Source organism: Erythrolamprus reginae, chromosome 2 (assembly GCF_031021105.1).
Source record: "Erythrolamprus reginae isolate rEryReg1 chromosome 2, rEryReg1.hap1, whole genome shotgun sequence".
In the NCBI taxonomy this organism is placed as follows: domain Eukaryota; kingdom Metazoa; phylum Chordata; class Lepidosauria; order Squamata; family Dipsadidae; genus Erythrolamprus; species Erythrolamprus reginae.
This window is the reverse complement of record NC_091951.1, coordinates 310,897,407-310,911,422: the sequence shown is the minus strand read 5'-3', so window position 1 is coordinate 310,911,422 and position 14,016 is coordinate 310,897,407. Positions and strand designations below refer to the sequence as shown.

Genomic DNA, 14,016 nt, shown 5'->3' with positions numbered 1-14,016 from the left:
GGGGACAGCTGCGAGCGGGAGCCCCAGGATGGAAGTACCGGCAGCGCCCCGCCCAGCTGGAGCTTGGCGGCACACCTGGCCATGTCTCGCGGCACACTAGTGTGCCGCGGCACACCGGTTGGGAAACGCTGTCCTAAGCAATACAGTATTCGTCATTGAGAAACATTGCTGCAGTTTCACTTAGATATTACTAAACTGGGGAAATCCACTAAATCTGTCTTCTCTCCCTGGAATTAGGTATGTCCTTTATTATCTTTCCTGTTTAGATGCATTGAATCTACAAGCTAGTTTCTTTCCCATCATCACCAATTGACAGAGCAGCTTCCAAGTCTATTTGCTTTTGATAGCTCAACCATGCCCTCCCATGTGTTCCAACAGTTAATCTGTCCTTCAAGCCAAGTAGAATACAACATTAAAATAACTGTCCTTGGAAATTCAAGACTTTCAGGAAAACTTCAAAAGATTTGTGCCGGTCTTAGACTGCCAGGGGGTGGCAGGTGACATCTTTATGTATAGCTTTTCTTTTCTTTTTTTACAACCTCATTAAGTCAGAGTGTCAGCAATATATCAACCTTTGTGTGTCTCCCTGACAAATGTAAGGAGATGGGCTGTTTTCATGGAAATCTGCCTCCCTCTTGTATTTGAATTAGCAATACGTGGGAAGGATTAAGTAGCAAAAAGAGAAAATAGATATTGGAAAAGGGAGATAGAAGATTAAAAAGTGAACATCTTCCATTTTTTTCAATTTGGAAAAAGTTCCTTTGTTGTAGTTTGTTTATTTTCCTTACATGCTGCTAAACATAGGGGCAATTAGCCCATGGGAATTTTTAAAATGTGATTGAATATGTAGAAATTCTGTGTCATTTTTAAGACAAAAATTTGAAGTGTGTATTACTTAACTAGTTTTATGGAGAGAGAACAATTTAATTTAGAAGTGCACAGTGCTGAAGTCTGTATTCAAATTATTGTTGCTAATGAATTAATCTCTGTTTTTCTTTGTTCCATGTTTATTTCATCTTTCCTTTCCCAGTACTGTAGACTGCTTTTTCCCCTTCTTATTCCAAGTCTGCTAAACTTGAATCTTATTATTCCATGATATGATTTCCTATTACTGACCATCTCTTATATATGTGGCAGTCACCTAGTTTCTTTTTTACTCCATGCTTTCCTCTCTCATTTTATCTCTCTTCATTATTGTAAAAGTGCAAAGGATTCATGCCTTGAATTTTCATACAATGCACAGAATATCTCTATTGCTTCCCAAGTGCACAGATTTATTTGCATTCTCCACTTTCTCTTCTGGGAAACATCCATCCCATCTCTTGCTCACTTTTTTATCTTTTCATTAATACATTAAAGATGTCTATATACTATAGATTCAGCTTGGAAGATGTGTAAAGGATCTAAGCCATTTAGACTTAGATCTGAATAGGAGCCAATAATGTGATACAGCTGCTGAAAAAGCTATATGCACTCATGGTGCCAATTTGATATACTTGCACTTTATGTGAAGCCAACTTTTGTTGGAGACTTTGAACTTTTGGGAAGGGATGTCTTATGAAAGGATAAATACAGAGAAGTTTTTTGAATGTTTTCACATTTATGTCCTTTAATTGACATCAATATAGAGATTAGAATTGCTTGAACTTCTAGATCTGCCAACTTTTAGGGCTGCTGCAAATATGCTTTGTATTTGGGATCCCATTCTCAAATTTTCATTGCATTCAAGTTAAGTCTTTATGACTTCAGCACTTTTCCCTCAAAAAAGTGCAAAAGATGTAGGATGAAGGGGAGTCCATAGTGAGAGAAACAGAATATCTAATTATTGCATACCAGAAAATATCTGCTATTCTGTGAGCTACAAATTTGTATGCTAAGAATGCATAATTAAAAGAGACCATCTCCAATCAATTAAAACTAAACTCAGGTACTAAGTTGTCTTACCAATTAAAAGATTGCCAGATTCCCCCCTCCCCCTTTATATTGAAGAGAAACTTAGGAGAAAGCTGGCATGACCTGTCCAGAAATTCCCAAAGATGGAAACAGTCAATTTTAAATGCACTTGTCCCATAGTGGTGGCGATCACAAAGTCTTTAAATCACCTGACCTGATAGGGAATTTTAGGCCATAGTAATTAGCACTAGTTAGATATTAAAAACATTTCAACAATTCTTCCTATATCCATATGGGACTTATCCTACGGTATTTTAATATAAGCAAGTTGAGAGTACTTTACTGTTCTAAATATAATACTATTAAGAGACAGGAATAGGCTGAATCACTTCTAAATGTGATTAGCAAACTTTGGATTGTTCCACATTATCATTGGAAGTTTTGAGGACTGCTACATAAGCTAGATGCTGGTGATGTGGCACTGGGCACTGTTAATGATGACTCTAGCACTCTAATATTTGGCAATATTACCAAATCTAAAAATATGAAGGCATTTTTTCTGAAGCCTTCCTTTCAAGAGTTTTAGCAAGATTTTAAAATAAGATTCAGTAGCCTCATAAAGTTATAACAAATGTTTTAAAAAAACATTTAGTGACAGCATTTACTTGAGGCCCCCTCATTGGCACAAGGGATTCTTGGATAATAGAATAAAAACAATTGTTTTAATCAAACTTTAAACCTTTTTAAAATAATTGTCATATTATATATTTATAATTGTCATATTATATTATTTATAATCATAATATCAAGTTGCTAAATATCTCTTCTTGTGATTTATTTAGGGGGGTATTTAAGTGGGAAAAAGCATTAAGCTAGTTAAATAGAATAGAATAGAATTTTATTGGCCAAGTGTGATTGGACACACAAGGAATTTGTCTTGGTGCATATGCTCTCAGCGTACATAAAATAAAATATACATTTGTCAAGAATCATGTGGTACAACACTTAATGATTGTCATAGGGGTAAAATAAGCAATGAAGAAGCAATATTAATAAAAATAGAGTCTATAAGCTGCCTAAAGTCACCTGTGGCTAGATAAGCAGCACAAAAGTGATTAAAATGATTTAAAAAAAGAATATTTATCACTTAAAATAATTGAGTACCATCTTACTATAATCTAGTTATTCTCAGCCATTTGTACATACACAACTTAAAAATTATTGTAAATAACCATTTCAAGTTGGAAAGCAGTTCAGTGTAATCTCTACTGAGACTATTTGTTTATAAAGCTTTCATAAAGAGTAAAATAAATTATCACTGGCACACATCCAAGAATGAGGGCCCTTTTTGAGAGCAAAATTTCAGATATATCCTAATTAGTCAGTGTTTTTGTGTTTGCACATTAATGTAATATAAAGCAATGCCATACATTCTTTAAAAAATTAGCACTGAGGCCTATTATTATAATTTGCCTTGAAATTGTTTTTAGTTTTCTCAAATATTTTATTTGCCCAAATTATAGAAAAACTCTTAATACTGTTTGTTTATTTTTGATTTATTAATGTAACCCCTCTTAATATCACTACAACAAACAAGAGGAAAATATTTTTTTTAAAAAAATCACATCATTTATAAATAATAGAACTTGTTCACTTTTATCTCATTATAGCTTTCAGCAGAATTTTCGAAGCACTTCAGCCACTGAATGTTTTTATTTTTATTTTATTTTTATTTTGTTTTTCAAATTTATAGGCTGCCCTTCTCCTTGAGGGGATCAGGGTTTCCCCCCTCCCAGAGTGATTTGGGGGGCCCAAGGTTTTCCCCCTCCCAGAGTGATGGATGGACAGATGGAGTTTTCCTTGGGAGGAAAAACCCAAAGCCACTCAGTCTTGTCGACACCCGTCTATTGACACCCATATAGATCCTCACAGTCTCCAGGCACTGGCACATCACTTCAACTGCTTCACTGAATTGGCGTGGGGTGGAAATGTACAGCTGAATGTCATCAGCGTATTGATGGAAACTCACCCCCAAACCGACGGATGATCTCACCCAGAGGTTTCATGTTGATATTAAACAGTAGGGGCAAGAAAACCAATCCTTGAGGTACCCCATACAGGAAGGGCTAAGAAACAACCTCTGTCCCCCACCAACATTGACTGTGCCCAACCGGAGAGGTAGGAGGAGAACCACTGCAAAATGGTGCCTCCTACTCCCAACCCTTCCAGTCGGCGCAGAAGGATACCATGATCAATGGTATCAAAAGCCGCTGAGAGATCAAGAAGCACCAAGATAGAGGAATGTCCTCTATCCTGGACTTGGCAGAGATCATCCATCAGCACAACCAAAGCAGTTTCAGTGCTGTATCCGGGCCTGAAACTGGATTGATAAAGGTCTAGATCAGTGGTTCCCAAACTTTTTTGGCCCACCTAAGCATCTCTAAAATCCCGAGGCCTTCCCCACCATGACCTATAATTCTTATTATTCAAAAAGTGAACTACTCACGCGGAGGAAGCCTAAAAGGCCCTTAACAAGGTTTAAACAAGGTTTCAATTGCCCCCATTAAAATGAAATTGCCCCCCTGTGGGGCATGGACCTCATATTGGGAACCAGGAAGCTAGATAATCAGCTTCATCCAAGGACTACAACAGTTGGAGCACCACCATCTTCTCAACAACCTTCCTTAAAAAGGGAAGATTGGAGACAGGATGGTACTTGTTTAAAATAGCTGGATCGAGGGAAGGCTTCTTGAGGAGAGGGTGCACAACTGCCTCCTTTATAGGAGGCAGGAAGAACCCCTCCCTCCGAGAAGCATTGACTACCATCTGGATCTAGTCTTATGTCACCTCCCTGCGGGCCTAAACCATCCTGGAGGGACATGAGTCCAATAAGTGGAGGAACTTACAGCTCCTATGGCTTTGTCCACTTCATCAGGCATCACCAGCTCAAACTTGCCCCATACAATCAAACTAAGACTCCCCCCCCCTCAGTCATCTCAGTCAATCTTGCCCAGTCAGATTTCAGGTTGATCCGGATCTGAGCAATTTTTGTCTGCGAGAAACTGATTAAATTCCTCAGCTCTACCCTGTAAGGGCTCCTCTGTTTCCCCTGTGTCAAGGAGGGAGTGGGTCACCCTAAACAGGGCAGCTGGGCGAGATTCCGCAGATGCAATCAGGGTGGAAAGATGTAACATCTTGTCACTTTGATGGCCACTAGATAGGTCCTAATGTAGGATCTTAACAGTGTTCAGTCAGATGTAGATTTACTGGCCCTTAAACGCTGTTCCAGATATCTCTTCTGGCTTTTCATCCCCTGGAGCTCCTCAGTGAACTAAGGAGCTTTCCTGGGTCTACTGCCATAGAGAGGTCCCACAGGTGCAGTCCAGTCTAAAGCCTCCGTTGAGCCATATTACAGGCCCCTACCTTTCACTCCACCGGAATTTCCCCAAGTGCCCTCTGAAATCCTTCTGGGTCCATTAGGTGTCTTGGGTGGAACCAACTAATATGGTAGAATTAGTCCAGTACTTTTTGCAGAATGTTGTTATGAATCACAAAAAAGTGTTAAATGGTATGGATATATGAGTAACTCAAAGCATCACATTTGTTCCTCCTAATCATAGAAGACTACTTCAAGAGTAGATTGTCTGTTATTTAAAAAGAAACTCATCAGATCTGTAAAATGAGTAAAATGTATACTTAGATGAATTTATGATTTATCAAGATAAACTGCTCCCATTTTTTAATAATTAATTCTGCGGTATTTTCCTGCTGCAATGCTTTAAACTTTGTTTTGGATTTTAAAAAGCTGCTAGATATGTCCTTTGAAATGACCTTGCGTTGCGATGACTGAGGAAGGAGAAACACTAAAAAAAGGTTTTGTTTGTCCTAATTACTCTGTTCATACAGCTGTGAAGATCTCTGAAATTAGATTGCAATAACCTGTGAATGTGTGAGGAGAAATAAGTCATGAAACTAAATCAGGGTGTTACATTTTAACAAAAACAAAGAAGTATGCTGGGCAGATCAATAGCTTCATCTATTTATGACAAAGCGCATCTGAATCTATTTTCCAGTTCATTAACTGAGGCTGGAAATGTTATGGTCTGTTGTGCCCAAGTAGCTGACATTAGGCTTGGTGGGAATTGATCAAGCTCTTTTATTGCTGGAGGTAGTCAACTGAATCTGGGACCTTAAAGTTTAAACCTTCAAACTTTAGTGACACGATGTTTGTGTCTTATAGAGGTCTAACACAGCAGTCACTCGAAAGATGATGTGGTTGCATATATATATACTGTATATGCAGCACACCCACACTCTCCCCCCACATATACACATATTTTTGCTGATATGTGAAAAGGAAGGGAGCCTAGTATAGATCTATTTTGGCCTTATTATGTCCTCATCAGCTAGACATACCCTTACGGAATTTAAACTGGTAGCTTTCTGCGTGAAAGGCAGGATATATTCATATATCCCTTTATTCCTTTATCAGTTCTTTACAAATTTGAATACACACACACACATGGATATACATAGTAGTCTCACTTACCCTTTTCTCATAATATTAAGAACATGGCAGAATCTAGACTCCCTCCAAAAGCTGTTAAAAATCTTAGTTGACTTTAAAAAAGCAACATAGATTAATTATACATGTACGTTAACATTTTTGATACCCTCTTTCATTACAAATGAAATGTCATGAGCTAAACTTCCCATTAACATTTTTATTCTGTTGATTTGAATAAGATATGGGTTATAACCATAATAATGTTGAAAATGTTTGATTTAGAACTCTGGTTGCTTCATATATTAACACCCCCCCTCCAAAAAAACAAAACTAAACTAAAAAATGCAGAAGAAAGGACTAGGACACTTGATCATATTTTAAAATTCTGAATAAAGCCACAATCTCTATACAAACAATTTAGCCACTGTTCTGTTCCTTTTGTAATTAACCCCCCCTCCCCCCACAGGAATAGAAATAGGTCTGGAAGATATTTAGTCTACTCTTCTCTGCTTTGTTTCTCAGGCGAAAGTTACAAATAGTTGTTGTCAAACTTTTAATATAACACTATAATTCTATATGAGTATCACATTTCTTTTGAAGTTTTTTTTAATCTAGAAGCATAGAATAAAAGGCAGAAGATTGACCATTTATTTTTCATGAACTCTCAGGAAGATATTTTAATTTGGTTCAGTTTTATTTCCTTATGGGCCAGAGGCTATTAGAAAAGTACAGAAGTATGATGTAAAAAATGAACAATGATGGATTCTGTATCTTGAAGATTTGTAAACTGAGCAAAAGATAGTTATAAAAATAATTGTAATGTTAATAGGGGCATAGAATAAAATATGAGAATAATTATAATTATTATAATTATAATTATATTTAAGGAAGGTTCTCATATTTTATAATTATAATTTTATTTATTTATTTATTTACTTATTTACTTACTTACTTACTTACTTACTTACTTACTTACTTACTTACTTACTTACTTACTTACTTATTTATTTATTTATTTATTTATTTATTTATTTATTTATTTATTTATTTATTTATTTATTTATTTATTTATTTATTTATTTATTTATTTATTAGATTTGCATGCCTCCCCTCTCCTCAGACTTAGTTCTAAATAAAAGTTGATGCAATATAACTTTATTATCTTTGCAGGTGTTGTGTTCCACTATCGTGCATCTGCCAGTAGATACACTCTGAATTTCAAACAAGCTCAGGAGATCTGTTTGGAAAATGGTGCTGTAATTGCAAATCCTGAACAACTGAAAGCTGCATATGAAGATGGATTTGAACAATGCGATGCTGGCTGGTTATCTGATCAATCTGTTAGGTGAGATAATCAAGTGGCTTTTTTATAGTTCATCTAATAGCTAGGTTACATTTATGGTATCTTTCATTCACTTTATTTCATTTTACTCTGTTGCAGATATCCTATTAGGCAACCTAGAGTTGGCTGTTATGGAGATATGATGGGAAAAGAAGGAGTTAGATCCTATGGATATCGTCTTTCTAATGAAACTTATGATGTCTATTGCTATGCTGGAAGCATAGATGGTAAGCAACACATTTATCTCTTTTTTTCTTGTGGCTAACAAGTTGTGGAAGTGCTGAATTACTATCTGAATACATTAAGGGACAATTCATTTGAAATTAACCTTGATAGTACTGTCTGTTGATGATTCCTGAGACTAGGAAATGGCATATGATTTGTGTTGAATGGGGGCTACACTTTCCCTTTCAGCTGAAGTACCAGATGTAGGAAATTGCATGGCAGGAATCCTAGCCTGTGGCCTGGGTGCCCCCTGCCTGACACAAAATTTCATTGCTTTTCACAGATATTGTTAGTGTTACCTTTAATATTGGGCGTTTCAGTCACAATCCTGCTAGCCACTTTTTCAGGCACCCAGGGTGGTATTCATTTACCTTCCCTACTGGTTCGCAAATGTAAGCTTACGATTCACTTCACTGACACGCGCCTCATCCGTGCATGCATACAGCATAAAAAATGTTGGGTGTTTACGTCTGAATGGGTGGGTGTAGTCAGAACCTTTGGTTCACCCAATCTGGATAGAACCGGATGAATACCACCGCTGGGCACATCTAATAAACTTTGGTAGTTTTTGAATGAATTCTTGTAACCTTTCCCTTTGTAAAGAGAATTATACCAAATACTTTTCCAAACATTAGGGCTAAGGGCTATCTTTCTACACATAAATATAAGTGACTCATAAGACTGCTCCATAGCAAAAACTACTCAAGAAAGATTGAAGAAATCCCTCTAGTGATAATGAATGTTACATTGCAATTAATTAGATTTCAACAACACTGGTGTTGATGATGAGTATTATTAAATGAGTATTAAAATTTGGACCGGGACTCATTGCTCACAGTCACTCATGCCCTCATCACCTCGAGGCTCGACTACTGTAACGCTCTCTACATGGGGCTACCTTTGAAAAGTGTTCGGAAACTTCAGATTGTGCAGAATGCAGCTGCGAGAGCAATTATGGGCTTCCCTAAGTATGCCCATATTACTCCAACACTCCGCAGTCTGCATTGGTTGCCGATCGGTTTTTGGTCACAATTCAAAGTGTTGGCTATGACCTATAAAGCCCTCCATGGCATCGGGCCAGAATATCTCCTTGACCGTCTTCTGCCGCACGAATCCCAACGACCGGTTAGGTCCCACAGAGTTGGCCTTCTCCGGGTCCCGTCGACTAAACAATGTGGTCTGGCGGGACCCAGGGGAAGAGCCTTCTCTGTGGCGGCCCTGACCCTCTGGAACCAATTCCCCCCAGATATCAGAGTTACTCCCACCCTCCATGCCTTTCGTAAGCTCCTTAAAACCCACCTCTGTCGTCAGGCATGGGGGAATTGAGATATTCCCTTCCCCCTAGGCTTACAAAATTTATGCATGGTATGTTTGTATGTATGATTGGTTTCTTAAATTGGGGTTTTTAAACTACTTTTAATATTAGATTTGTTTATATTGTTTTTTACTGTTGTTAGCCGCCCCGAGTCTACGGAGAGGGGTGGCATACAAATCTAATAAATAAATAAATAAATAAAATAAATAAATAAAATTAAATGTAATACTTAATATTGGGGACAATGATCATTCAGTAATGAAAAAAAAGTTCATATCCATTGAGTAAAGTGAGATCAATGCCCAAGGAACCAATTTAGGCTCTTGTTACATTTCATCTACTACAATTTTCCTTGGAGTAGATAGCTACCATTGGGATTTTCTTCTTTAGATCCAAATACATTGGGCAGCATTGAGTACAATTAAGTTTGAAGCGTATGTGTTTAAAATAGTTCTGATCTGTCTTTAACTGATGCCTCCATATAGTTCAAGTTCAATCCTGTTCAGTAACTGTGGCAAACGGCACATTAGAGATAAGAGTATAGCTATTCTCTCTACTTCCTCCCATATAAGTTTAAGATGTGCTTTGGAATTTCTATAATTTGTCCCACCCAGAAAAGAGATCATCATGGAAGGGACATGTGACAGGGTCTTGTTTGTGACAGCACTTTATTCATGCTATTTCCTTTTCCAAGGTTTAGATTGTCTCTTTCTTTGTTTAAAATTAGACATGGCTTAACACATGAGTAATCTTAAATTATCTATATACTTTTAAAACTCTCATGTCTTTTGTAACATTCAGTAGAACACTACATCATTGGACAACAATTTTTAAATAAAGGTACCTCAAATGGAATCCCAAATCCGGACCCATTACTCCTTTCTGATTGAAATTTGGAAAACGTGCCACCACTTCACTGCTGTGCTGCTATACTGTAATTTCCAATTCTACCTGGCAGCTTCTCACATGATAGGGAAACAAGCAGGAAATCTAAACTCTATTCCCTGCTGGTTTGCCCAAGCAAATTCAATGGGGAAGCCAGCAGGAAATTGTAAGTTCAAGCCAATGGGCTGATAAGTGGCTGCCCCTGGAATGGGGAGGGAGCAAGTAGGTAGTGTGCAAGAAGCGCAGCGAGGGTTGACAGAATGAGAAGCACAGTGAGGTCAGGAAGGCAGCAGAAGAGGGTGAAGGGTTGCTCAAATTGTGTGATGGTCATGGAAGATGCAGTGCAAATTGGGGAAGGTGTTTGTGTGGATGTTGCATGGATCAGGAAGGGTTCAGAGGGTATATGAGTGGCTGGCACAGTGCAAGCATAGTGCAAGGATTTGGGGAAGACCTACCCAAGCAAGTTATTTATGTATTTATTGGACTTGTATGCCGCCCTTCTTCATGGACTTGGGGTGGCCTACAACATATATATAAAAAAACAATATACAATAACACATCTGAAATCCAATTAACTAATCTAAAATCATTCTAAAAAGGCTAAAACATTAAAATTCATTCATTCAGATTCAAACCTCAAACATGCCACACATTCGTTGGCCAGAGGCTAGAGTCTAGTGACCCCAAGCCTGGTGGCATAAATAGGTTTTCAGATTCTGGCGGAAGGCGAGGAGGGTGGGGGCAGTTCAAACTTCTGGGAGAGCTGATTCCAGAGGGCCAAGGCCCCCACAGGGAAGGCTCTTCCCCCAGGCCCCTCCAAGCAACATTGTCTAGTTGACAGGACCTGGAGAAGGCCGACTCTGTGGGACTTAACCGGACACTGGGACTCATGCGGCAGAAGGCGGTCTCGTAAGTAACCTTCCTTGATGGCTTCCCCATTGACTTTCTCCCTGCAAGCTGCCCACAAACAATCAGTGGGGAAGTCATCAGGAAGTTGGAAATCATTCCCACTCCCATTGCTTAGCACAATTGAAATGATGATACCACAGGTCACAGGTTGTCTAGTTCTTAAATTTTTTCTTTCTATTTACTATGCTAATTTGTTATGATTTCTTTATTTTAATTTTTAACATTAATGTTAAGCTTAATGTTAACATTTTAACAAAATTAATGAATCATCTATTTAGAGTTCAGGTTTTTTGGCATGACTGGGAACAGAATTTTTTGCTTTGTTGTTCTTCAAGCAAACCATTAGCCAGTCTCCTTTTTTTTTTTGGGAACAGGAGCAATAATAGTGGCAATGGTTTTGGTGATGGTGCATGCAGCTGCTATTGATTAAAATAAATAAATAGATGTCTTTTAAATTGAATAATCTAAATATGCAAATGAGAAAATTTGGAGTTTCTTAATAATGTTTTGACTTTGGGGAACAGGCAATTAACCTTGCTTAGGAGCCAAGCCAACAGAAATCACATTGCTATATATATTCCAAAGAGTGTCTTGGTTTCCATGTCAGTGTTGTTATTGCAAGGCACAGGGAAAGCTAAACTGTCTTGCTCCGGGCTCTACTGTTTGCCTTGAAAGTTTTGCTGAGTTACTCTCAGCATGGAGCCCAGCTATCAAAACATTGGAGAATCACTCTTAATTCTCAAATCCCACTACCTTCTTTCTAGCTACTTTTCATTGCTCTAATGTTTGTGGCTGTATCATTCACAAGTTTGCCAGATGGATTTTCTCTCTGTTTTCCTGGAACATGTGGGAAAAATACATCTATGTTGTTTTGTTTGGGAAACTTTCCTTGGCTCTTGCAGATACATTATTCAGCATCTCCAATTCTACAAAGGGAACAAACCCCCACCTCGTGTGGATTGCAGTACTTGCAGATATAAAGTGAAAGCTTGTCCTTTGAATGCCTTGGTTGATTTTGAAAATATTTGTTATAATTTCATGAATTCAATAGAATAGATGTAAAAGTTCCCAACTTTTCGAAATCAGTTTGTATTTGGAAGTTTGGAGAGCCTGTTGCCATCACTCTTATTTCTGGTAATAGAAAACTTGACAGTGATCATTTTGCTTTGGAGAATCACATTTCACATTTAACTTTTTTTTAAAAAAATACAATAACCCAAAATACAACAAAGAGAGAACTTAGATGTTCATATTGGGTACCCAGGAGAATCTTTATGAGCACAAACTACTCGACACCAAATATAGTGTTGAAGTTCATGCCATTTTTATTGCTTTATTGAAAAGTTCTGCTGTGGTTTAGTCATCTGCATAAATAGTATCCTGTTATCAGAGAGGTTGAGTTTATACTAAGGTGTTCTGGGAGGAAAGCCAACACTTCTGTCTTCACAGTACATAAACTCTGTTCTATGCAATGCCTTTTGAAAGCATTGTATACCCCTCTCCCTCATTCAGCCATTCTAACAAGATGTAGATATCTCCAGTCATTTACTCATCTCCAATTATAGAAAAATATTCATCACGATGAATAGAGTTTTCAGAGGAAGAGATTGTAAATTGTAAGGACTCTGAGGAATATTGTGTTCCCTTGAAATGATGTCTTTAGGGAAGACTGAATACCTCAGTGTTGAGGATTGAGGCTATTATCTCACCATGAATGTCAACTAGATTGTTTTTTTTTTTCACCTGTAGCAGGATATGATAGAAATTAGTTTATATGGAAGACATTATACGAGGGACCATTAAACATTAAAATTGCACACTCATCCCTAATAATTCTGCTCTGTTAGGAATTCTTCCTGTTCTTTAAATACAAACTTGATAATCATAGGGTTCCTTTGTTGATTTATGCTGTTGCCTGAATTAGAACACGGTTTGCAAAAGTGAAATACTATTAAACCAAGAAGCATGCAGTATTTGCTGTTTGAGCATAGGAAAGATAAATGAGTGATACTTGTGGAGGTGCTGACTCAATGTCTGGAAATTATGAGCATCTAGCTAGGAAAAACCAGCTCCAACTCAATCCTAGCAAGACAGAATGGCTTTACATTTTGTGACTCCCAAGGTCTCCTAATATGTTACCTTTGATCCTCAATGTGTCCCATTTCCAAGACAAAAAGAGTGCACAACTTGGGAGTATCCCAACACTCTCATTTCCTGCTCAATGAGCAGGGTCAGCCATGACCATTCAGAACGCAGCAATGCATGACCAGAGGGGGCCTTGCCCAGATCCTTTGGACCAATTGTGCTCTTTTATTCCATGGGACAGGGAAGTCTTGCTCATGGTTACTTATGCCTTGGTTATTTATCAATTAGAGTACAGTGGTACCTCTACTTACAACCTTAATTCGTTCAGTGACCACGTTCTTAAGTAGAAAGGTTTGTAAGAAGTAATTTTTCCCATAGGAATCAATGTAAAAGCAAATAATGCATGCGATTGGGGAAACCACAGGGAGGGTGGAGGCCCTGTTTCCTCCCAGGAGATTCCTAGATAGGCCCTACAGAGGCTTCTCCCCGCCTTTTCCAGCCCTGTTTCCTCCCAGGAGATTCCTAGAGAGGCCCCACAGAGGCTTCTCCCCACCTTTTCCAGCCCTGTTTCCTCCCAGGAGATTCCTAGAGAGGCCCCACAGAGGCTTCTCCCTGCCTTTTCCGGGTAGTTTCAGAGGCTCAGGTTTGTAAGTGGAAAATGGTTCTTGAGAAGAGGCAATAAAATCTTGAACACCCGGTTTTTATCTAGAAAGGTTCGCAAGTAGAGGTGTTTGTAGGTAGAGGTACCACTGTATTATAATGTCCTCTATTTGGGATTGCTCCTGAACACCACCTAGAGTTTCAACTCATTCAGAACGCAGCAATGCACACAATGTTTATTCACATCACACTGCT

General features: G+C 38.1%; 1 protein-coding gene across 5 annotated transcripts in view; it reads left to right on the top strand.

Moving 5' to 3' along the window:
• Positions 1 to 14,016, top strand: part of VCAN (versican) — a 123,581-nt gene that overhangs the window by 41,513 nt on the left and 68,052 nt on the right. For all 5 annotated transcript variants that reach the window (XM_070743066.1, XM_070743065.1, XM_070743069.1 and 2 more), the window contains exons 4-5: positions 7,571 to 7,745; positions 7,842 to 7,969. In XM_070743066.1, coding sequence (XP_070599167.1) covers positions 7,571 to 7,745; positions 7,842 to 7,969 — 303 coding nt within the window. The remainder of the gene's footprint in view (positions 1 to 7,570; positions 7,746 to 7,841; positions 7,970 to 14,016) is intronic.